The 23,998-nt window shown below is 55.7% G+C and overlaps 2 protein-coding genes across 8 annotated transcripts in view; both read left to right on the top strand.

The window, feature by feature from the left end:
• Positions 1 to 15,768, top strand: part of NOP14 (NOP14 nucleolar protein) — a 27,826-nt gene extending 12,058 nt beyond the window's left edge. The window contains exons 5-18 of one of the 2 annotated variants that reach the window (XM_032253993.1): positions 280 to 414; positions 1,508 to 1,630; positions 2,933 to 3,064; positions 3,962 to 4,253; positions 5,721 to 5,851; positions 6,799 to 6,884; positions 7,855 to 7,990; positions 8,786 to 8,887; positions 9,781 to 9,934; positions 12,661 to 12,820; positions 13,259 to 13,406; positions 14,958 to 15,076; positions 15,254 to 15,409; positions 15,650 to 15,768. In XM_032253993.1, coding sequence (XP_032109884.1) covers positions 280 to 414; positions 1,508 to 1,630; positions 2,933 to 3,064; positions 3,962 to 4,253; positions 5,721 to 5,851; positions 6,799 to 6,884; positions 7,855 to 7,990; positions 8,786 to 8,887; positions 9,781 to 9,934; positions 12,661 to 12,820; positions 13,259 to 13,406; positions 14,958 to 15,076; positions 15,254 to 15,409; positions 15,650 to 15,749 — 1,974 coding nt within the window. In that variant the 3' untranslated portion in view covers positions 15,750 to 15,768. Of the gene's footprint in view, positions 1 to 279; positions 415 to 1,507; positions 1,631 to 2,932; positions 3,065 to 3,961; positions 4,254 to 5,720; positions 5,852 to 6,798; positions 6,885 to 7,851; positions 7,991 to 8,785; positions 8,888 to 9,780; positions 9,935 to 12,660; positions 12,821 to 13,258; positions 13,407 to 14,957; positions 15,077 to 15,253; positions 15,410 to 15,649 lie in introns of both variants that reach the window. The other variant, XM_032253992.1, reaches the window with a different exon arrangement.
• MFSD10 (major facilitator superfamily domain containing 10) lies at positions 2,537 to 23,998 on the top strand. Of its 6 annotated transcripts, XM_032254018.1 has the most exons (13): positions 2,537 to 2,545; positions 20,031 to 20,039; positions 20,638 to 20,832; positions 20,922 to 21,018; positions 21,357 to 21,460; positions 21,790 to 21,948; positions 22,037 to 22,198; positions 22,416 to 22,524; positions 22,614 to 22,725; positions 22,906 to 23,014; positions 23,102 to 23,192; positions 23,296 to 23,343; positions 23,419 to 23,998. In XM_032254018.1, exons 3-13 carry the CDS (start codon positions 20,662 to 20,664, stop codon positions 23,697 to 23,699), a joined length of 1,443 nt encoding a protein of 480 aa, XP_032109909.1. In that variant the 5' UTR covers positions 2,537 to 2,545; positions 20,031 to 20,039; positions 20,638 to 20,661; the 3' UTR covers positions 23,700 to 23,998. The 6 variants fall into 6 exon arrangements, with proteins under 6 accessions (XP_032109909.1, XP_032109908.1, XP_032109906.1 ...); XM_032254017.1 differs by lacking the exon at positions 2,537 to 2,545 and having other exon boundaries at positions 19,965 to 20,039; XM_032254019.1 differs by lacking the exons at positions 2,537 to 2,545; positions 20,031 to 20,039 and having other exon boundaries at positions 20,180 to 20,832; positions 23,419 to 23,508; positions 23,616 to 23,998.

The raw sequence follows: 23,998 nt of genomic DNA, 5'->3' as shown, positions 1-23,998 counted from the left end.
TTGCTGCTGGTTGTAGTATCTGACATGTTCCCCAAAACTCACTTTTTTATTCACTTGCAGTGAACTGCTCAGAGCATCGACATTAATGGTTCATGGCAGGAAATTGTCAGATGAGATTTTGTAGCTTTGCATTTAAAATACGAATCTCTCCTGGCCACGTTCTTCTGTTGAAACGTTTGGTGCTGACGGAGTGGTTATTGTGTGTGTCCTCAGCATTGACATTGGGCCTCTGGGTTGAAGCCCAGTAGTAACGCTGTGTGTCTGTTATTTTTTCCCCAGAGGGAGAGACAAGCTCAACGGGAAGATGCCCTCGAGCTCACAGAGAAGCTAGACCAAGACTGGAAAGAAATTCAGACTCTCCTGTCTCACAAAACTCCGAAGTCAGAGAACAGAGACAAAAAGGAGAAACCCAAGGTGGGAGCTGAGCCATGGAAGCAAACACTTAACTTCCTCAGCTGTGTTGAGCCGACTTTCTGCAGGGAAGGGCGGGGGCTGGAGCTGCTTCCGGCTGTTTCCTGTAGGACAGGTCTCTGTTGAACATTGAAACTGAATGACTGATGCGTGGAATCTTGGGGTGGAAGTAGACTCAGTTATTTCAGTGTCTATTCCAGGTGCATTAAACTTAAGAAAGTGGTGTTTCTGGATGGAAGAAGTACTTTAGGGTGAACACGTCAGTCTGAGCCTCGCTGTGACACGTAGATTAATGTACATTGACTTTTTCCCTCGGAACAGCTCTTGTTTCCTACTGCGTTCTTTGTAGTCTAAGCTGTTGCAAAATGCTGCATTTGTGTAAGTAAGTGGGTGCTCAGAGAAATCTAGATTTCACCAGGCTAGTGGCATGTGGACATCACTGTGAGCCACCCTTGCTATTACTGTTACTTTATGTAATTTCCCATGTTTAGGGCGTAATGCCTACATGAGTAGTGTGTTGTTGTTGTTGTTGTTAGTGTGTTTTTGTTGTTGTTGTTTGAGACCGGGGCTGACTCTGTCACCCAGGCTGGAGTGCGGTGGCGCCATCTCAGCTCATCACAACCTCTGCCTCCTGTTTTCAAGTGATTCTCCTGCGTCAGCCCCCCGAGTAGTTGGGCTTACAGGCACGCACCACCACGCTTGGCTCATTTTTGTAATTTTAGTAAAGTTAGGGCTTCACCATGTTGGCAAGGCTGGTCTCAAACTCCTGACCTCAGGAGATCCACCCACCTCGGCCTCCCAAAGTGCTAGGATTACAGGTGTGAGCCACTATGCCTGGCCTGTTTTTGTTAAAGCAGATGTATTCTGAGAAGAATTTTTCTAGGGGTGAGGTTATTTGTGACCACATGTCCACTGATTTCTCAATCCTCAAGGCTGAGTAGAAGGGCCCGCTCTCTAGGAGAGACGTAGGTGTGCTGTAGCCGCGCGGCACATTGTCCAGCATTACTAGGATGTGCCAGGAAGCTAGATCTTTTCTTTTTGTAAAATAAGAAATACATATATTTTGAAAATGAAAAATTTCTTCTTTCTACTTTAGCCCGATGCGTATGACATGATGGTTCGCGAGCTTGGCTTTGAAATGAAGGCGCAGCCCTCCAGCAGGATGAAGACGGAGGCAGAACTGGCGAAGGAAGAGCAGGAGCGCCTCAGGAAGCTGGAGGTGGGTGGGCTGTGCTGCTGGCCGTCCACGGCCCCTCGGCTTCATTTTGCAGGACGGGATGAGGAGAAGAGTCTGATCAGTGGAATCTTTTAGTGTATTTAAAGTTTGTATTTATTCATAAATACCTTTTTTTTTCTGATTATAAAAGCAGAAACATCAAATAAAATGCAAATAATTCCCAAGTATACCAAATTAAAAATGGACATCTCTTTTGTTTTTTTTTGAAATGGAGTTTTACTCTGTCGCCCAGGCTGGAGTGCAGTGGCGTGATCTCAGCTCACTGCAACCTCTGCCTCCTGGGTTCAAGCCAGTCTCCAGCCTCAGCCTCCTGAGTACTGGGGATTACAGCCCCCCTGCCACGCCCAGCTAATTTTTGTATTTTTGGTAGTGATGAGGTTTGGCTATGTTGGGTAGGCTGGTCTTGAACTCCCGACCTCAAATGATCTGCCTACCTTGGCCTCCCAAAGTGCCAACATCACAGGCATGAACCACTTTGCCCAGCTAAAAATGGACATTCCTTAATAATTTTTCTATCCCAGAATATCTACTAACAATGAAATGAGTATATTATCTTGTAAGCTTCTTTTTTTAATGCAGTTTTTAAAAATTCATTACATTAAAACAAAAACAAAGTAAAGACACATTCTTCCACAGCTGGCTGAGTTTTTTCATTTGCTTTTTTTTTTTTTTTCCCCGCCATCCTGCCCAGATAATTTTTTATTTTTAGTAGAGACAGGGTTTCGCGATGTTGGCCAGGCCGGTCTTGAACTCCTGGTCTCAGGTGATCCACTTACCTCAGCCTCCCAAAGTGCTGGGATGACCGCATCCAGCCCCAGCTAATTAAAAAAAATTATTTGTATAGATGAGCATCTCCCTGTGTTGCCTAGGCTGTTCTCAAACTCCTGAGCTCAGCTGGTGCTCCCAGCACAGCCTCTCCTGTGTCCTGTGTGTCGTCGAATAGCGGGGGCCCTGGAGCTGCTTGCTCTTGGTGTCCTGGCTTCGCTTCTCTTGGTGCAGGGGGTGATGACTCCTAGTCAGGGCTGTCCGGCAGAATTGGGCCATGACGACCTCAGAACAAGAGGCTTGCCCTGTGACTGCAGAGCACTGGCCACAAAGTTTGCACAGTTGGTTTGTTAAATGAGGAATGTATTGCTTAGCCAGTGTTTGCATGCCTGATGGAGGATGCGCCGGCTGCAGAGCTGGGAGGGCTGCAGGCCCCGCTCGCTGCCCAGGCGGACTGCACGCCTCCTCACCAGGTGTCGGAGGAGTGCTCTATACGACTTGTCATTCCTTCCTGCTCAGGCTGAAAGACTCCGAAGAATGCTTGGAAAGGACGAGGATGAAGACATTAAGAAACCAAAACATACGTCAGCAGATGATCTCAGTGATGGCTTCGTACTAGACAAAGATGACAGACGTCTGCTTTCTTACAAAGTAAGATGTTTAGCTTCGTTTCCTTTCTCTTTTTTTTTAAAACGTATAAACATTTTTTTGGTATTCATTTTAGGGATTTGTTACAGTTGGGAATTTCAAATCTTTTTAACCAGTTTCTCTAAAGTTCTTCTCTGGGTGTTGATGGCATATCAGACATGAAAACCTTAGAGAGGAGACTTCAGCAGTCGTGTGTGCAGTTTCTGGCCCACGCTCTCTGTCTCTCTCTCAAAGGAATACAGATAAAACCGATTACTCGGTTGTTAACATCAGCTACTTTTGTTTATAACTGCGTGATGCTGTCTGCGTGACCTCAGCATGCTATAGAGGAAGCTAACTCAAGGCTAGAGTCGTAAATATTCTTTGAGGGGTGTAATTGAGTTTCCGTGACTGGTGTTTTTAATTCACAAAATTTATAAATTGATACCCTTTTCTCGTTGTAAGGGTGTATCAGTCAGGGTCCAGGGAAGAACAGTAGGCAGGACAGGTTTCAAGCAGAAGAGATCCACAGAGGACAGTGGATGCTGATAAAACCACTAGGTTACCTGCAGGAGCGGAAGGGCAGCCTCCCCAAACCGGTGCTAGGTGCTGGGGGCACTCCCAGTGCTGAAGCCACAGCCGCTGTACAGTGTCTGCTTCCTGACCCCGTGCTGCTCCCTGGAAAGACCTGAACCTGGTCCAGCATCCTGCAGCAGGGTTCTCTGGGAGCTTCCATGGCTCAAATAGCCTAGAAGGGGGGTAGTAGGCAGGAGGCCTGGTGCCAGGGGGCAAATGGAGCACCGAGGTTTGTGTGTAAGCATGTGGGAAACAGTGATGTGTGTGTGGTCTCCATGCAGTTGAGATGGTTCAGCAGTTGCCTCCGCCTCTCCTGATGCCCTGTGGTTTCCATGCTCTTTCTAGGATGGAAAAATGAATGTCGAGGAAAATGTCCTCGACGAAGAAGAGGAAGAGCAAAGCAAGGAAGCCGGTGACACTGAGAGCAACGAGGAAGAAGGTGACAGTTCAGGCAGAGAGGACACAGAGGAGAGTGACAGCCCAGACAGCCACTTGGACCTGGAGTCCAATACAGAGAGCGAGGAGGAAAACCAGGAGCCGGCAAAAGAGCAGCGGCAGACCCCTGGGAACGGGTTGCTGGGCCGCCAGGAAAGAGCTGGAAAAGCTGCCAGAGACGAGCTGCCCTACACGTTTGCAGGTGGGCGAGCGCGGGTTTCCTCGCTTCTGGGATAACTCACCACCTGGCCGTAGCTGTGTGTGTGTCTCCCTTCCAGGGGTTGCATTTGTGGGGTGGGGACCAAGGATGCACGTGGGAATGTGCGGCCCCGCCCCGTGTCTGCCGATCCAGGTCTTGGAGTGAGGGGTCGTCTTGGTTTGTGGCCGTGGCTCTGTGGGCTGGCTCCAGGTGAGCGAGACGCACCTCTCTGTGGCGGTACCTTCCCTCTCTCTTGGTGTAGGGCCAGCGTTTTGTGGGGACCGGAGGGTGGGCCTGTGAGGTGGGCGAGCATCTGTGAGAAGGCCTCTGTGCTCCCACTGGGCTTCCTGTTTGGCCACATAACATTTTGGGTGGAATATACAGTGTTTTTTTGTCTGGTATGTGGAGAAAGATTGTCCAGGCCAGGTGCATGGCTCACGCCTGTAATCCCAGCACTTTGGGAGGCCGAGGTGGGCGGATCACCTGAGCCCAGGAGTTTGAGACCTGCCTGGGCAACATGATGAGATCTCATCTCTACCAAAAATACAAAAAAGAAGCCTGGTGCGGTGGCTTGTGCCTGTGTTCCCAGCTACTCGGGGCTGAGGTGGGAGGATCACCTGAACCTGGGAGGCAGAGGCTGCAGGGAGCCGAGATTACACCACTGCACTCCAGCCTGGGTGACAGTGCAAGGCCCTGCCTCAAAGTAAAGAAAAATTGCTGGGTTCTGGTAAGCAATGCTTAATTGTCCTGTGCCTGCAGGACGCTTGCAGAGGAGAGGCTGGTGGTGAGGCTGGCCTCCCTGATGTAACCGCTGACAGCAGGAGTCTCAGGAGCTGGCTCCTTCCAGGTCATTGTGAAGTGGTCTGGGCACTAAACCCAGCACCCTGCCCCCGAGATGCTCTGGAACTGTCTGTTTCACTAAATTCCTGTCAAGGAACGGGGGGAGGTCATTTCCTTCCTAACCTGTTCCCAGGTGCATAACCACTCCTGACAGCCCAGGGCAGAAACGTCTGAGACCCTCCAGATGTACCAGAGCAAAAGCGGGTGGGTTTGTGGTGATTGTGAAGTAGTTACATACAATTACCTCCATGTTAGCAGACATGAAGTAATTTTCATTTTAAATGTTAAATGTGGGCTGGGCACAGTGGCTCACACCTGTAATCCCAGCACTTTGGGAGGCAGAGGCAGGCAGATTGAGGTCAGGGGCTTGAGACCAGCCTGGCCAATATGATGAAGCCCTGTCTCTACTAAAAATACAAAAATTAGCTGGGCGTAGTGGCATGTGCCTGTAATCCCAGCTACTCAGGAGGCTGGGGCAGGAGAATTGCCTGAACTCGGGAGGTGGAAGTTTCAGTGAGCTGAGATTGCACCACTGCACTCCAGCCTGCTCAAGAGAGCAAGACTCCATCTCGAACAATATATATCAATAAATGAATGTTAACTATGCCGTTTGTTTTGTGTGTTTAATAGCTCCTGAATCCTATGAGGAACTGAGAGCTTTATTGTTAGGAAGATCGTTGGAAGAGCAGCTTTTGGTGGTGGAGAGAATTCAGAAGTGCACCCACCCGAGTCTCGCAGAAGGAAACAAAGCAAAATTGGAAGTATGCGGACTAAGTGTGCGTGGAGCGCCGAGCGTGTCGGCAGAGCCCCGTCTGTAACTGTGAGAACCGTGTGAAGTGCAGCGGCCGGGTGTGCCTCGGCTGCGGGGGGCCGGCCCGTCACCTGGTTACCTATCATGATGGCCGGGAGCACTTGGTATGGCCTGGGCAGAGGCCTCCCTTGGCTTTGGCCCCTCTTTAGGCCTCGTGCCAGGTCCTGCCAGAGGCAGGCACAGGGACCTTCACCTTCCTCTCACAGGGGAGGAAACTAGATTCACACAGCCAGCAAGTGGCAGAGCCGGACTTCGTGTGTGTCAATTAATAGGTGGATGTCATTGTGCCTTTTTCTTTTTTTTTTTTATTTTTTTGAGATGGAGTTTCCCTCTTGTTACCCAGGCTGAAGTACAGTAGCATGATCTTGACTCCCTGCAACCTCCTGGGTTCAAGCAATTCTCCTGCCTCAGCCTCCAGAGTAGCTGGGATTACAGGTGCCCACCGCAATGCCCGGCTAATTTTTTGTATTTTTAGTAGAGACGGAGTTTTGCCATGTTGGCCAAGCTGGTCATGAACTCCTGACCTCAAGTGATCCACCCACCTTGGCCTCCCAAAGTACTGGGATCACAGGCGTGAGCCACCGCACCCAGCCATGTGCCTTTTTCTCTTCCCTGTGAAGAGGGCGCTCCTGATTTTCTCTTCCTAGTGATGTGTTGTCTGCTGTTCTATGGAAGCATGCACCTGGCCCTTAGCCATTTCCCCCCGCCACTCCTAGAGCTCAGCAGGTTCTAGCAGTGTCTTGGCTTGCATGTTAGAAGGCTGCTCGCATCTGTAGCCCTGGGCTCCCTGTGCCACCTGGGTGTCACCAGAGTGTAGGTGATCTGGAAGCTATGTGGCTGTGGCTTTGTTCTTGGTGCAGAGCACTGAGTTTTCTCTCCCAATTCATGTTCCTGCAGAAACTGTTTGGCTTTCTTTTGGAATACGTTGGTGATTTGGCTGCAAATGACCCACCAGACCTCAGAGTAATTGATAAGTTGGTTGTGTAAGTAAAAACAGTGTGTTACCTGGGATGTGGAGCTGAGCAGAACAATTTTCCTCCCGTTGAGAGTCATGAAAATACATTCCAGGGTTACCAAGGAAGGTGGAATGGTGGCGTCAGCATGCCAGGTGTGCGGGTGGTCACCCAGGGCTTGTGAGCCTCACGGCGCAAGCCCGCTTCTTACATGCTGCTCTGGCTGCTGCAGAGCTGGGACTGACGTTTAACCCCAAACAAGCTGACTTTGAAACAAGCGAACCCCTTCGGGTTTGTGGCTGGGATGGGGTGGCTCATTGTAAGTTTCAAGCTCAGGGTGGTCGAGAGGGATTTGGAAAGTGTGGTAGACACCCCGCCCCTCACCCCTCAGTGGAACCCGTGGGACTGGCTCTGTGTGCTATGGAGTGTGTCCCTCTCGCCTGCCTGGGGACCGCCAGGGCGAGCCCCCACCCTCACTGCACTATAAGCCTGTGACCCACTTGGTGACTCCTGGCCCCAGGGGCTGGCGGCTGGAAGAATGGCAGAGGGGCAGAGTTCTCAGTCAAGAGGCATGTTGTTGGCGTTGGGTCCGTGAGAGCGCGCGCCAGCTTCCTGCCCTCTGCCACGCCGCGCTCCACGTCATCTGCGTACGTGGAGACACCGTCCAAGAAGTAGCTGCCGTGAGGAACTAATGAGTTCATGTGGAAAGTGCCCTGGAGCTGCCAGGTGCCGCTGCCACACAGGATGGTGCCCTCAGCAGTGTCGTCACCACAGATCGAGCTGTTTCTCCCTCTACCTCCAGTCCATCCTGCAATGGCCAGGTTTTTAGGAAATGGCAAAAATGAGTGTAGACTGTTAAGAATGCTGTTAGAAAAAGTGGGTTTGTCCAGTTCTAACTTGCTCGGTCAACAGCTGACTTCATAGGAAAACAGCTTTCAGGGTTTTCCTGTGTTTTGTTGTCTGAAGTCGCTCTCCACTGACTGACATTTCTGCTTCACAGGCAGTTATATCATCTTTGCCAGATGTTTCCTGCATCTGCAAGTGAGGCTGTGAAATTCGTTCTCCGAGATGCCATGCATGAGATGGAAGAAATGATTGAGGCCAAAGGCCGGACGCCATTGCCAGGGCTGGGCGTGGTAAGCACGGTTTGGTCTAGGCACTGCCACGGCCACAGGAGTTCTGCTTGGCGTCACAGAGGGCTGATGACGGGCATGGTGCTCTTGGCTGTGCCCTGTGCTTCCAGGGTGATCTGGAGCGAGAACTGCAGTGCGGTGAGCCCGGGAGGGAGGGCGGCTCCTGCGCTGGCTGTCACTGACGTGTGGGCCGTCCAAGGAGATTCCGGTTTGATTCCACGCGAGTGGTGTGGTTTTTGATCTGGTACAAAAACGTCGGAAGCCACAGAGAACCACAGTGTTTTCTTAACGGCCCGAGCCTGTGGGCTGGTTTTAACTGGCCTCGGTTCCTGTGTTTATTCAAAGGTCGAGAGACATTTGAACACTGAGATTTTTAACAATTTTAAAAAAGCCTCATGCTGTGTTTTCAGCTTCAGCAACTTTAATGAAATACTTGCTCAGAAATGCTCTTTCTTTGCTGCCTGGTGTTTTTGTTGAAATGGATTCACAATGGTTAGCAGAAGCTTAAAAATGTAGGACTTAGGTTAATGATGTTCATCAGCTCCCTAAAACGTGATCTGAACCTGTGCCTGTCACCGTCGTGACGGCTTTGGCGAAGACTTCGTGGGCCTCAGCGCGTGTCCTCACTGTACAGTTAGCTGTTGGACCCGCGGTGGTTGGACACGTGTTCTGTGACACTGAGGCCGGAGCTGTGCACCCTCTCTCCCCCAGAGGCTGGTGGTGGCTCCGGAATGTTTGCGGGAAGGGCATCTGGATGGACTTCATTTCCTCTAACCTGTCTGGTAACTTTCTTTCCAGCTCATTTATTTGAAAATCACTGGGCTGCTGTTTCCAACTTCTGACTTCTGGCACCCGGTGGTGACCCCTGCCCTCGTGTGCCTGAGTCAGCTGCTCACCAAGGTGCGTCCTCTCTATGCGCGGCAGGGCCCGGCCTGTGGCACTACGGGCACCGGAGCCACAGCTCCTCGGGGCCTTATTGCACTTGAGCATGGCTTATGAGGGCCGCAGAGACTGAGCACTGGGGTTAGGCTAAGAGCACCCATCTAAAAGCCCCAGCTCAAGCAGCCCCAGACGTGGGTGGGAGTGGGTGGGTCTGGTTTGGCACCTCAAGGTTACAGAGCGTGTGACCCCAGAAACAACCTTACAAGTCAGGGGTGAAGTTATCAAGTGTGATGATAAGGGCTTTTGTTCCCTTTTTGGCTTTAAAAGTTCAGTGTTCCTTTGTTAGGCATGTGATTGGTGCATGCATACCGCAGTAATCGTGTGCCAATTGTATGGGTGGAGGAACTTTACAATCAGTAAAGCTCTGGCAGGCCATGGCAGCTCACGCCTGTAATCCCAGCACTTTGGGAGGCTGAGGCAGGCAGATCACCTGAGGTCAAGAGTTCAAGACCAGCCTGACCAACATGGTGAAACCCTGTCTCTTCTAAAATATAAAAACTAGCTGGGCGTGGTGGCATGCACCTGTAATCCCAGCTACTGGGTAGCTGAGACAGGAGAATCACTTGAACCCGGGAGGCAGAGGCGGAGGTTGCAGTGAGCCAAGATCGTGCCATGGCACTCTAGCCTGGGCAACAAGTGAAACTCTCTCAGGGGGACAAAAAAACTCAGTAAAATCTTTATCTTGTTTCATCTCACTTGATCTCTCAGCACTGATGTGAGGCGGGGGGTCCCCTCTGTGCACGTGAAGCTCAGTGGGGTGCGTGGTCATCAGGGAAGCCTGGGAGTCGGCCTAGCGTGGCGTGACATCGTCCCAGGACTGTGACCCACCCCCCACGTGTCTTCCTTTCCAGTGCCCCATCCTGTCCCTCCAGGACGCGGTAAAGGGCCTGTTCGCGTGCTGCCTGTTCCTGGAGTATGTGGCCTTATCCCAGAGGTTTATACCTGAGCTTATTAATTTTCTTCTCGGGATTCTTTACATAGCAACTCCAAACAAAGCAAGCCAAGGTGAGTTGATCTGAGGGAGCTTCCTGCAAATATTTTATACTGGAGGGCTTTTTTAAGTAGTTCATACTCACTGTAGAAAATTTAGAATATGGAAAAGTAGAGAAAACACACAAACCTGCTACCCACCGTCCTGAGTAGCACCCTTTCCCTCTGCGTGAGCGTGTGCCTGCGCCCACGTGGGAAAAAGCAGCGCCTCCGCTGACCTGTGCTGTCCAGCGTGGTCGCCAGTGGCCAGAGTCTGAACCAAGATGCGCCCCACGTGTGTCGTATGACCAGGTGGTGAAGACTTGGTGCCAGAGGTAGGGCTGTTGGCGCCACAGGGTCGTGGGGTGTCCCTTATGCTGTGCTGAGGTGCAGCATCTGAGAAGTAAAGACAGAACACTGAAGAACTGGAGAAGAGCAGCTAGTCTTGGGACCATGCCACCTATGAGCAGAGAGGCGAGGCCCCGAACGCACAGAAGCGTCTCTACTTACTGGGTACAAGGCAGAGTGGGGCAGGGTTGTGAGTGACGTCATCTGTAGGCTTAGTGATAGGGCATATATAATCACGTGAGTAACAGGCGAGGGGGCCACCCCATTATGTCACCTGGGCAGAAAGGTAGGCCATGCGCAGTAGGGGGCCGTGCCATACATAGAAAAGGGGTCCACCTCCATTAGGTCACCGAGGCAAGGAGGTGGGCTGTGTGCAACAGGTGTCGTGCACAGCACTTCTTATCTGGGGGCTGCAGACTTCAGAGGATTTTTAATAGAAGGATACTGTAAGCCAATGCTGTGGGAGCTGACAGACTTGTGCTCTTAAGATATTTATGGGAGGATGATTTGAGCCAACAGAAGTGAGAAAAGACTGACAGGGCGTACAGCCGCCCTGACTGGTCACACCAGAGGGGTTCTTCTCCCTCGGTTATTTGCGGAATCTCAGGCCTGAGGCTGACTTTCCACGGGAACTGGATGCAAGGTGCTACAGCTCCTTTCTCAGGAGGAGAGGCTCCTGCTCCAAGCCTGCCATACAGCATATGCCCTTTCAGGCAGGGACGCCACCGCCTGGGTCTTTGGTTCTCGTCCTGGCCTGGCTGTTTTCCCAAATACTGCTTCTGTTCTGTGACTGCTGTAGGCATTCCTCCTACTACAAACTACTATATGGTTAAATAGAAGGATTCTATAAATCAGCACTAAATGTGTCGGTACAGCTCCGACTGCAATACCTATATGATTATATGGAAAGATTATATAGAACTGAGTATGCTAGATATAAGTATTAAGTATGATTATATAAGCTAGATGTATGTAAGCGGTGAGTTATGCTTCAGGCACTAATTCTACAAACTAATATATGATTATATACAAAGGATTACATAAAGGAAATAGCTGAGTAATAACACTTTAAGATATTCTTCAGGCACTAATTGTGCCTGGGGTCTGGACAGTTCTCCTTCCTCAGTGCCCATGTGTGGGGTTACCAGAAATACATAAAATATCTTAATTTTTGTATTATGTGTTAAATCATAATATTTTGGCACTTTGGGTTAGATCTATTGTTAAAATCACTCTTATCATTTTACTTTCTCTCACATGACAAGGCAGTGTGAAAGCTCTTGTGCGGCTCACACGGGCAGCACTGCTGTGTCGCTTCCATAACACTCTGAATTCAGGAGGGAGGGCAGCAGGAGCAGTCTTGGGACAAGGAGGCTGCCCCCCGCCGGCCCTCTCCCTAGCCCCGCTCCTGGGCACTTCCTCAGCGCTTGCTGCCGCCCTCCCGGGGGTGGGGAATCGCACAGCCTCTGTCCTGAGCGTTTCCATGTTGTGGATGCCTCTTCCAGCCTGACCAGAGGTTGGACCTCAAGGCTAAAACCCCTGCCCTCTGTTTCCAGCTCGCTCTGTGGTGCTGAGCGCCTGCATGTCCAGGACTGACCCGAGAAGCAGGTGCTGTGGCGTCATTCCGACAGCCAGCAGAGTCCCTTCCAGGAGGGTTTCAGGGCTCCCATTCTGCTATCCCCTGGCCCTGATGCTCCTGTCTGTCAGGCTTGGTGCTGGGTGCCGGAGGGGCATGGCCGCCCTGAGTGCCCCCTGCCTTGGAGAAGCCACCTGCAGATGGCCGCAATCCGTGTGAAGGGCTGCGATGGAACAGGCTGGGCACGGGTGGAGTCATGGAAGGGGTGGGCATCTCGGCTTTGAGGGAGTGTGGACAGGGCCTGACCCACTGCCTTGCCCTCTTGCTCGGCCTGGCCCCTCCACCCCCCTGTGCCCGGTCTCCACCCCTCCCCCTGCAGCCATGCCGTTCTCAGTGGGTTGACGTCCTGTAGGGCTTTGCTGAAGTCTGCCCGCTTAGGCCTCTCCTGACCCTCCTCCTCCCTCCCATCCCTCTACTGTCCTTTCTCCTGTTGTCTGGCTCATTTGCCTCTCGGGGTGCTGTGCACTGCCTGTCTCCCTCACGGGGGCAGGGACTTCAGTCTGTTCTCAGCTGTGGCCTGAGCGCCTCATCAGCCCGGTGTGGTGTCTAGGAGGCCCAGGCAAGGTCAGGCACACAGCTGTGACCGCAGCCCCTGCCAAAGCTTTCCACTGCCGAGGTGTCCATGCCCACACGGAAACCCTCAGTGTCTGGCACAGCCTGGAAACATACAAATCAGCGTGCGTCGGTTAGCGTGAACTTCCGCAGGCTTGGTGTCGCAGGGCCTGCTGGGAGCCCAGTAACCTTCAGGCCCTCTCTGTCCTGTGCCCTTGGAATTCAGGTTCCACTCTGGTGCACCCTTTCAGAGCGCTTGGGAAGAACTCGGAACTGCTTGTGGTATCAGACAAAGAGGACGCGGCCACGTGGCAGCCGAGTCGCCTCTCCCTCCGCTGGGCGAGTGGACTGAGGGTCCCGACTTCGACAGAGGCCAATCACATCCGGTATGTGTGGGGACCCCACCTCGGGGAGGCAGCAGAAGCCACGGATGCTTTCACATGTGCTGGTCTTAGCTAACCTGCGGCCCCTGGTTGTTTGGTTTTATGGAGGGCGAAAGCCTTTCTGAGGCATGTTGGCTTGGTGTCACCCCCTTTTTTTTTCATTTTCAAAATATATTTGCTTGATTTCACAAATCATAATTTGGCACCAAAAACAGAGCCACCCCTTCCCAGCTGGCACTGCGTTACCCAGTCTCCCCTGTGCTAAGGGCTGACGCTGAGCCTGCCTTGACCACAAGGGTGTGGCCCAACCCTGGCCAGCTGCGGTGGCCACATTTGATTTTTCAGCCTAGCGGGAATGGGGGAGTTCCTTTTTGCCACGATACTGGTTTTGTCAGTGACAAGTAGAACAAATTGGACCTCTTCTCACCTCTGCCCTCACAGACTGTCCTGCCTGGCCGTGGGCCTGGCCCTGCTGAAGCGCTGCGTGCTGATGTACGGAGCCCTGCCGTCCTTCCACGCCATCGCCGCGCCTCTCCGTGCCCTCCTGGTGGACCACCTGGCGGAATGCAGCCACCCCCGGGAGCTCCAGGTGAGGCTCCTGGCCACGAGGGTGCTCTGCCTGGGCTCAGACGTGACCCTGAGCTGGGCCCACGCTGGTGGGCATTTCTAGGCATTTGAGGTTGCAGCTCTAGCGTCGACACATCTTTGCAAAGTCACAAACAGGAAAGGGAAGTCAGATCAATAGAGCGGGCAGTGACGGTGAGCAGTTCCGGGCTGGATTAAAGCAGACGCTGCCTCTGGGCTGTGGCTGGGAACTGTCGCCTTGTATGCCACCTCCAAGAGGCTGCGCCACCACCCGGGGTCAGCCCTACCAGGCCTCGACAGCCGGCTCTGCGCCGCGCTCTGCAGTCCCGGTGGGTTTTCTGAGGGTGGTCTCACTGTCCTGCCCAGGTGACAGGAGTCCCCGAGGGACAGTCTCAGCTGGACCTAGGAACGAGTCTTTTTTTAAAATAGAGACAGGGTTTTGCCATGTTGGTCAGGATGGTATCGATCTCTTGACCTCGTGATCCACCTGCCTCGGCCTCCCAAAGTGCTGGGATTACAGGTGTGAGCCACCGCACCCGGCCGAGAACGAGCCTTTAATCCGGGGCACATCCTGTACCCTGCAGATTGCTCAGGTCTGCCTGAAGGCTGCTCCAGATTCACTTACGGCCACTGTCTCCCTTTCACCCTGGCCCAGAAAGGCTGTGCCCAGCATCCAGTTCCTGCTCGACACGGCTGTGCCTTGTGCCTTTCGTCCTGCGCCAACCCTGTCCCCCACCGGCCCACACTGGCCCAGGATGCTGCTGGGGACAAAGGCATTAGTGCCCTATCTGCAGCTACCCCACAGGGTGCTCTGCACCTTCAGCATGGCGTGCTCGACCCTGGCAGCCTTGCCTCGTCTCTGCACCACCAGCATGGCGTGCTCGACCCTGGCAGCCTCGCCTCGTCTCTGCACCACCAGCGTGGCGTGCTCGGCCCTGGCAGCCTCGCCTCGTCTCTGCACCGCCAGCGTGGCGTGCTCGGCCCTGGCAGCCTTGCCTCGCGCCTCCCCTCGTGCACTCCGGCCTCCTCTCAGGCCTTGCTCCGCCTCCGCAGTTCTTTCCACCTGGAGCTCCTCACAGCCGTGCTGCTCGTGCCCACGCCCTTGGGAAGCCAGGCCTTTTCTGGCCCACACTGCGCCATGCTCCCTATGTCTTCTCTGTGGTGCTGACCCCTCGGCACATCATACTGTCCTTGCCTCTGCTCCACTAGGATGAGCGTCCCATGAGGACAGCAACTTGGCCCATTTCCAGCCTGTTCCCTGGAGCGGGAGCAGGCAAGCCCACTGTCACAGAGTCCCGAGAAGCCCTCCTTTCAGAGTGCTCGGGAGCCCGCACATGGGCCCCTCCCTCATCAGAAAGACTGGCTTTCTCGTTCCAGCTGTGCCAGGCCTTGAGCAGCCACAGCCTTGGCTTCGCCGCGGCGGTGCACAGCAAGGGCACCCGCCCTCCTGCTGCGGGAGGTCACGGTACTGTCTTGACGCCGCAGAAGCTGCGTGTGGCGCTCAGGGCACGCCGCGGGCAAGTCGTGGCAGCGTCGGGGTTTGCGTGTTTTTCAGGAGCTGTGTCAGAGCACACTGACGGAAATGGACAGCCAGAAGCAGCTCTGCCGGCCACTGACCTGTGAGAAGAGCAGGCCCGTCCCGCTGAAGCTGTTCACCCCCCGGCTGGTCAAAGTGTGGGTGTTGGCAGCGTCTCCCTGGGAGGCCGGGACTGGGCTCTGGGAGCTGAGCGGGGGCATCTGCCAGTTCTGTGATTGAGCAGATGACTCGGGCGAAGCCACACTCCTGAGCAGGCTCTGGCCAAGAGGTGGGGACAGACTCTTGCCTCCTTAACAGTGGCTTTCTGATTGTAGCCTCGAGTTTGGAAGAAAACAAGGCAGTACTAAGGAGGAACAGGAAAGGAAGAGGCTGATCCACAAACACAAGCGTGAATTTAAAGGGGCCGTCCGAGAAATCCGCAAGGACAATCAGTTCCTGGCGAGGATGCAGCTCTCCGAGATCATGGAAAGGTGAGCGACGTGTGTGCTGGCACGGCTGGGTGACTCAGCTCTGGTGCTGTGTGGCCCTGGGCAGAGTACTGGGCACTAGCATCCCATGGCGTGGCTATGGCTGGAGCCGGGCACGTTCGCTTCCCCGCTGTGAACTGAATGTGGCTGCCGTGGGCTGATACGGTTCTGATGTGGGAGAGAGGGCAAGACGGCCTCCAAGAACTAATCGAAAAACGGGCATTTGCCTTTTGTTTCCTTCAGGGACGCAGAAAGAAAGCGGAAAGTAAAGCAGCTTTTTAACAGCCTGGCTACACAGGAAGGTGAATGGAAGGCCCTGAAGAGGAAAAAGTTCAAAAAATAAATTACATTTTATAAACTAGCAAGGAAGTACACTGTACATTACTTCACAGCTGCAGTCTCAACACTGGGAGGCCAGGGCAGGAGGATCGCTTCAGCCCAGGAGTTCGAGACCAGTCTGGGAAACAGGGAGACATCATCTCTACAAAAAAGTTTTACAATTAGCCAGGTGTGGTGGCACGCACCTGTTAGTCTCGGCCACTCGGGAGGCTGAAGCAGGAGTGCTTGAGCTGAGTCCAAGCTCACAGTGAGCCGTGATCGAGCCACTGCACTCCAGCCTTGGCAACAGTGCAAGACCCTGTCACTTAAAAAAATAAATTTCTTTTTTATTTTTGTTTTTTTTTGAGATGGAGTTTTGCTCGTTGCCCAGGTTGGAGTGCAGTGGGCAATCTCAGCCCACCACAACCTATGCCTCCCAGGTTCAAGTGATTCTTCTGCCTCAGCCTTCCAATTAGCTGGGATTACAGGCACGCACCATCATGCCCGGGTCATTTTATGTTTTTAGTAGAGACGGGTTTCTCCACGTTGGTCAGGCTGGTCTTGAACTCTCGACCTCAGGTGATCCGCCCACCTCAGCCTCCCAAAGTGCCTCCCAAAAAATAAAAAATTATTTTTTTGGCGTGAGCCACAGCGTCCAGCCAAAAAAACAATTTTTTAAGTAATAAAGAATGCCGTAATGTTGGTGTGACTTTTTCCCCACCTGCTGTTTGTCCCCGTTAAACGTCGGACGGAGCGGTCTGCGTGGTGTCAGCTGTGACTGGTTCACTGCATCCGGACACCCTCAGTTCACACTGCCAGGGTTGGGCCTGGGGATTCTGGCCAGTGCAATTTTTGTCAACTGTGGACATTTGCCTTCATGTGTAGAATTTAGGCTGCAAGGTAAATTACATATTCAATTATAAATGACAAGTTTGCAAGTAGCTTGGAAATCAGAGAAGAGTCGCCGTGCTGGAATAGCCACCGTTGGCCTTGTCCTTTCGCCCTTCAGCAGATGCTTCCAGGTGCTGGGTCCTCATTGAGGACACTGCACTGTGGGAGGTGGGAGGAGACTGGGTTGTGTCCGTGCCGACCTGGGTGTGGTTTCAGGTCAGAATTGGATGTGAAAGTTAGGGATGAGACAGCTTTTCCAAGTGTTTTTATCCTGCACGAACCAAGGGAGGTCAGCCCTCACGTTGGTAGGACCCAGGAGGGCCTGTGAGCTGTAAGAAGTAATGACCCCCTTGAACTTCACAAGCTGGCCAGGGAGCCATACCCCAGATGCCGCTGCCACGTCCTCACAGTGCAAGGCTTGTTGGGCCGGATACCTTGCTGAGGGAGGTGCTGAAGTGGGTTTCCCTGCACCAATACGGTATATGGTCTTGCAGGCCAAGGCATCACCCAGGGGACTACAGAGCCCCTGAGGGGCTACAAACCAGGGCAAGCACAGCGCCTGTGTCCTTAGCCAGCCTCCCAGGAAAGAAGCTTGGCATCACGTTCATACCACACCAGATCCCGCCGTGAGCAGCCTGCCCTAGAGTGCATGAAGCAGCATCGCTGAGGTCACATGTCTAGCCACGGCGGTGACCATGGTGAGATGTGAGGATTAGCCAGACTAGAACTGGGGAGGTGAGGAAAGTGAAGAGGACCCAGTTCTGGCTTCTAAGGGGGGTGTGGGATCTCACAAGGAAGAAGTTGCTGGAGAGAATGAGGAGTTTGGCTTTGTGCTCGCTGGGAGGTGTTGAGGCCACAGCTGGAGCGCAGCATGAGCCATCCTCGTGTGAGATGCAGTCACTGCCGTGGTTGCGCTGACTGGTAGGCCTGGAGCTCAGAACCAGCCAGTCTCCCTCTGGAGAGTGGAAGACAGAGACAGCCCTGGTGGCAGCTGGGCTGACGCTGGCAGCTTGAAGATGAGGCCCAGGCCGACAGAGGCATCTTACCCAGCCTCCCTAGGATAGCTCAGGAACAGGTCTGGCAGATGTGTGGGTCCACAAACCTAGAAGGGTCTAGGATTGTCACATCCACCAGCTAGGCTGGCTGGCTATCCCCCTGGTCCCTGTGTAGGCCCAGGATGCCGTTAACACCAATGGTTGCAGGGTTTCACCCACCTACACATTTTCTCTGCCACACGGCCACTGCCACTTCATTCGCCAAGCCCTTGCACTCGGGACAGCCGCCAAACTGTCCAAGCAAAGAGGAAAAGAACAGGACAGGAAAAAGTAGGACCAGATCACGCACCAGACTCTCCGTTGAGGCCTTGTTATCCATTACCGGACAGAACGTGCCGGCATTGAAGAGGGCGGGTGATCCACCTGGAAGCATGGATAAAGGTGAAACCACCCAGTGGGTTCACATTCCCTGCTACCTTGACAGAGCCAATTTCAAGACAGAGCATTTGCAATAGAGAAAAAGTAATTCACGCAGAGCTAGCTGTGCGGGAGACTAGAGTTTATTATTACTCAGTATCCCTGAGCATTTGGGGATTAGAGGGGTTTTTTTCAGTCTCACTTTGTCACCAGGCTGGAGTGCAGTGGTGTGATCTCGGCTCATTGCAACCTCCACCTCCCAGGTTCAAGTAATTCTCCAGCCTCAGCCTCCCGAGTAGCTGGGACTACAGGTGCGCACCACCATGCCCAGCTAATTTTTGTATTTTTAGTAGAGACAGGGTTTCACCATGTTGGCCGGGATGGTCTCGATCTCTTGACTTCATGATCCGCCCACCTCGTGCGTCTAAAAGTGCTGGTATTACAGGTAAGAGCCACTGCGCCGGTTTTTAAGGATAACTTGGTGGGTGGGGGCAGCCAGTGAGTCAGGAGTGCCGACTGGGTCAGAAATGAAATCAGGGATTCGAAGCTGTTCTCTGGGTGGGGGTCAGAAGATCGGAAGAGCCTAGATGGTGCCAGCTGATTCATCAAGCGCAGGGAGGGTCGCAAAATATCTCAAGCAGTCATCTTGGGCTTTACAATAGTGATGTTAATCCCCAGCAACAGTTTGGGGAGGGTCAGAATCCTGCAGCCTCCAGCTGCATGACTCCTAAACCATAATTTCTAACCTTGTGGCTCATCTGTTAGTCCCACAAAGGGAGTCTAGTCCCCAGGAAAGGTTTCTTTTGGGAAAGGGCTGTTAGCATCTTCGTCTTAAACTAAGTTCCTCCCAAAGTTGTTAGTTCAGCCTATGCCCAGGAATGAACAAGGACAGCCTGGAGGTTATAAGCAAGATGGGGCTGATTAGGTCAGATCTTTCTTTTGCCTCTTACAATTCTGCAACGGCAGTTTCATAGGGATGCCTGTCCTCTGGGGAAAGAGCTAATAACAGGTTGTCTTTTTGGCTACAGGTGGAAAACTGCATCTATTAGGCAGAATGTGTGCCGCCTGATTCCCTTCCCCATGTGTATCTTGTTGGGGTCCGCCACAAGAGATCCGCGGGCATTTTAGAAGGTGGGAGGGAGGTGGGGGCTGGCTGCAAGCCAGGCGTCGGCGCGGTTCCGTGAGTGTGCTGGCCCTGGAGCACGGGCACGGGCACGGGCAGCAGCCAGGCCCAAAGCTCCCCCAGCCGAGGGGGGCCGTTTCCTCCAGCGCTGAGCCAGGTGCTTCTGTGCCCAGCCAGAGCGCCAGCTCCTCCTTCGGGTGACCCAGGGAGCAAGGCTGCAGGCCCCGGCCCGGGACGCCGAAAAGGTGCCAACCGGGTCCTGTGGCTTTGTCTCTGCCCCCCTAACTCACACCATCTTTGCTCTCCTCCTCGGCCGCCTGTCCTGGGACTTCAGGCTCAGCAGCAGACACAGAAAAGGCAGCTGCACAGAGACAGCGAGTCAGCCCACGAGCTCCGAGCAGAGTGGCTGTGCCGCCCCGAGGCCGCCGCTGTACGTGTGGCAGGAGTCAGCCCCCGGGGTGGGGCCCCGAACCCCGCGGTTCTTCCACGAGGAGGGCCAGGCCCGCAGGCGCAAAGGCGTGGGGCAGAGCTGCGCCGGCGCCCGCTGGAGGCCGCGCACCCACACCTCAGGCCCACGAGTCCGCTCGGCGGGACGGGTGGCGTGGGCCCAAGGGGGCCAGGCCGGGAGTCTCGGCCTCGGGGTCACGCGGGACCCGGCCTCGCCCCAACAACTCCTCCGCTTCGGTCAGAGCGCTGCTAATCCACAGCCGATCAGCGAGTCGCGAGACTCTCGCGAACTCGTCACTGCCTCCGGCCGGAAGAGGACGTACCGAGAAGTTCGTCACTTCCGGGGCGTGGCGTGCCGTGGCCGGGCGTGGCCGTCCCGCCCCCGGCAGCGTACCTGCCGCTGAGTTCCGCTACGTCGGTCCCGAGCAGGCAGCCGCGGCAGGTGCGGGGCGGGACGGGGACGCGCGGGGTGTGGGTGTGGGTGGGGTGGGCGACGCGCGGGGATGGGAAGCTGGACCGGGGGCGTGTGGGGTGGCGGCTGTGGGGGGCGGGACCAGGGGTGCGCAGGATTGGGAGGCGGGACCGGGGGCGCGCGGGGTTGGGGGCGCTCCCGCGTCCGGCGTGTACGCTATGGTCCCCACCAAGGAGGCCGAGCCTGGGCCAGGGGCCTGGGTGTGGGCCTGAGGGCCGGGGTTGGGGTTCGGGTCACCGGTCTCAAGTTGCCTCTCCCGCTCTGTTACGAGGGCGTGGGAGGCGTGGCCGTGAGGCGGGGTGGGGCCGCGACCGCGACGTCCTCATCCGGGTCCCTCGGGGCCGTTGCCTTTGCGGCTGCGATTTCTTTCGCAACCCCCGAAGCCCTTGTTTCCTGCTGCCTGGGTCGGGGCGGGGGCATCGCGCAGCCCAGAACGGCCCGTGTCGGGTAGGCCGGAGCCCCCGCTATCAGCCCCTACATGTAGGGTGCTCGCCGGCTGTCAGGGCTCGGGGTATGGCAGGCCCTGCAGGACTCAGCTTCCCCCCTCACCCGACATGCCGCATCCCAGCCAGGCCAGGTTGGAGCAGCCACCATGGGATGGGGAGGGGGTGGAGGCTGCACCCCGCGCCCACCCATCCGCCAGCAGCCGCCGGAACGCCGCGTGGTCACTGTCATCTTCCTTGGCCTCCTGCTGGATCTCCTGGCCTTCACGCTGCTGCTGCCCCTGCTGCCCGGGCTGTTGGAGAGCCATGGCCGTGCCCACGTGAGTACTTGCCCTGCGGCCCACAGTGCTCCCAGGCCCCCAGGCCCATCGGACCTCCCCAGCCTTTGTTGTGCCTCCTCATCCCCTAGGATCCCCTCTATGGCTCCTGGCAGCGCGGGGTGGACTGGTTTGCCAACGCCATCGGGATGCCAGTGGAGAAGAGGTACAACAGCGTCCTGTTCGGAGGTATGGCTGGCTCTGTGCCCCTGGCAGGCCCTCTAGGGTCTTATCTCCAGACCAGGCCCCTTCTCAATTCTCGGTCCTTCCTTTCCCACTCCCTGGGCTGGCATCAATCTGGAGCCCTTGCCCACACATCTGGCTCTTGGGCATGATCCCCTGCCTCTGCGTGTCATGTCCACATCCTTTCTTATCTCCACTGGGGCCACCTCGGCTCAAGGGCTGTGGCCTGTGTGTGGCTCAGCACAGCTGGACCCTCAGGATGGAGCTGAACATTGGCTTTGAGGACCCTGAGACCACAGCTCGTGGTGCAAGGCAGCCCCATGACGGTGACATCTCTTTCTCAGGTCTCATTGGCTCGGCCTTCTCTGTCCTGCAGTTTCTCTCTGCACCCCTCACTGGGGCCACCTCTGACTGCTTGGGGAGGCGCCCCATGATGCTGCTGTCCCTGGTATGTCTCTGGATCTAGGTGCCATGAGGGAGCCCCCACCCACCCAGCCGGGAGCCCCATGGGGTTAGGTGGGACAGTGGGGAGAGGGAGGTGGCTGTGGGCCACTCACGGCCACTGGTTGGCCCTCATCACATCCTGGAGGGGGTTCTCTGGGGGACTAGTGGCTCCTGTCCTACAGCCAGGCTTTCAAGGAGCTGCTCTCAAGTGCCCCTCAGATGCTTCTAAATAGGGCAGGGTTGAGGGGTGTTGCCTGGGTTGCCAAGCCCCACTCTGAGCCACTCCTGGCCTTAAGTGACCACCCATGCCCCTTGGCCCCTGCCCCTGGGCAGACGGGTGTGGCCACCTCATATGCCGTTTGGGCCACCTCTCGGAGCTTTGCGGCCTTCCTGGCCTCCAGGCTGATTGGGGGCATCAGCAAGGGGAACGTCAGCCTCTCCACAGCCATCGTTGCTGACCTGGGCTCACCTCTGGCCCGAAGTCAAGGCATGGTAAGCGCACAGGCTGGACCTGTGGGGTCTGGGTGGGGACTTCTGGGCCTGGGGTCTCCCTGCACAGCTCAGGTGGTCTTTTCCCTAGGCAGTCATCGGGGTGGCCTTCTCTCTGGGCTTCACCCTAGGCCCTATGCTTGGAGCCTCCCTGCCCGTAGAAATGGCACCCTGGTTTGCCCTGCTCTTGGCAGCCTCCGACCTGCTGTTCATCTTCTGCTTCCTGCCGGAGACACTGCCCGTGGAGAAACGGGTAGGGCTGTGGTCTGGACCGACAGGCCCAGGGGCTGGGGGCTTGGTTCCATAGCTCTGAAAGATGCCCCTGTGTGCCAGCCCCAGATGCCAGGGAGGCTGGGCTGTTCCCTCCTGGTGTTGGGGCTCTTGAGGCCACAGTTCCTTGTGGCACCCTGTGAGGTGCAGAGGCGGTGTCTGTCCCTGGACCGCAGGCTCTCCAAATCCCATCCCTACAGGCACCCTCTATTGCCCTGGGGTTCCGCGGTGCTGCTGACCTGCTCAGCCCCCTGGCCCTGTTGCGCTTCTCTGCTGTCACTCGTGGCCATGACCCACCTGCTGGAGACAGTAAGGACCCGACCCACCCAAGTGTGGAGCCTGCTCTCCCCTGGGCTGCCCGTGTGGAGTCCTTCCCAGCTCCCTCCACCTCTCCCCAGGGCTCGGCAGCCTGCGCCGCCTGGGCCTCGTCTACTTCCTCTACCTCTTCCTGTTCTCGGGCCTGGAGTATACACTGAGCTTCCTCACACACCAGCGCTTCCAGTTCAGCAGGTGGGTCCCCATCTGGGGATGGCCTGCTGTCTCCCTGCTAATGCCCCCTGCTTCAGGGATGACCCTCCCAACTCCCACCCCCAGGAAGCCTTGGCAGCCACTCTTGCCCTGGCCCTGCCCCAGGTGGCCCTGCCCCAGGGTCAGCCGTTAGGGCTGGGCACTTAACACGCCCGCTCCCAGCCTGCAGCAGGGGAAGATGTTCTTCCTCATCGGCCTCACCATGGCCACCATCCAGGGTGCCTATGCCCGGCGGATCCACCCTGGCGGAGAAGTCGCGGCTGTGAAGCGGGTAGGGAGCTTCCTCCAAATCGGGTGGCAGGTGGTCCCGAGTCCTGCAAGGTGTGGGCTATGCTGAGGCCACCGTGCCCACCCGCAGGCCCTCCTGCTGCTGGTGCCTGCCTTCCTCCTCATCGGCTGGGGCCATTCTCTGCCCATGCTGGGCTTGGGGCTGCTGCTCTACTCCTTTGGTGAGTGGCCCTGCCCTGGCAGGGGATCCAATGATGGGCAGCAGGGGCAGGGTTATGCACCCTCCCCTGGGCTGACTGGCACCTCCCCGATGTCCCCCACCAGCTGCTGCAGTTGTGGTGCCCTGCCTGTCCTCTGTGGTCGCCGGCTATGGTGAGCGCCATTCCCTCGGCTGAAGCCACCCAGGTGGGAGAAGGGCAGTGGCCCTGACTACATCTCTCCCCACAGGCTCACCAGGGCAGAAGGGCACAGTCATGGGCACACTGCGCAGCCTAGGTGCTCTGGCTAGGGCTGCGGGGCCCCTGGTGGCTGCCTCAGGTGAGGGTGTAGGATGGTGCTGGGGCAGGCTGGGGGCTGGGCACTTGCTCTCGTCTCCCCAGTGCCAGCCCCTTCGGGGTTTGGGTAACGCCGATGTCTCTCCACAGTGTATTGGCTGGCCGGGGCCCAGGCCTGCTTCACCGCGTGGTCTGGGCTCTTCCTGCTCCCCTTCCTCCTCCTGCGGAAGCTGAGTTGTCCGGCACAGATGCTCAAGGCTGAGTAGCTGAGCCACTGCTCCCAGGCTGCAGGCGCCAGGCAGGGAGTGGAAGCCTGGGCTAGGCCCCTGCCCGCTGCCTGACCCACCTCCTTCCTAGTCCAGAGAGATCCAGTGGGTGGGGGCCGGCCCCCTGGCAGGAGACCTCGGCAGCTCCTCTGGGCTCACTCCTTTATGACTCCGAACGGTAGCACTGCAAGGCTGTCCGGGTTTTTGTTTTTTTAAACTATGTACCAGGTTTCTGATGACAAAATAAAGCAGCTATTTTATACCAAG

This window comes from Sapajus apella, unplaced genomic scaffold (assembly GCF_009761245.1).
Source record: "Sapajus apella isolate SASKATOON/1434 unplaced genomic scaffold, GSC_monkey_1.0 scaffold85, whole genome shotgun sequence".
Taxonomy (NCBI): domain Eukaryota; kingdom Metazoa; phylum Chordata; class Mammalia; order Primates; family Cebidae; genus Sapajus; species Sapajus apella.
Note: the sequence above shows the minus strand (reverse complement) of the source record. Positions and strands in the feature narration are given on the sequence as shown.

Excerpts from the sequence above, each read along its gene's own strand:
- MFSD10 (XM_032254015.1), top strand. The coding sequence starts at position 20,624 with ATGCCGCATCCCAGCCAGGCCAGGTTGGAGCAGCCACCATGGGATGGG. Across the intron at positions 23,015-23,101 it reads AAGTCGCGGCTGTGAAGCGG|GCCCTCCTGCTGCTGGTGCC; the intron begins GTAGGGAGCTTC and ends GCCCACCCGCAG. Across the intron at positions 23,193-23,295 it reads GCTGCTGCTCTACTCCTTTG|CTGCTGCAGTTGTGGTGCCC; the intron begins GTGAGTGGCCCT and ends GTCCCCCACCAG.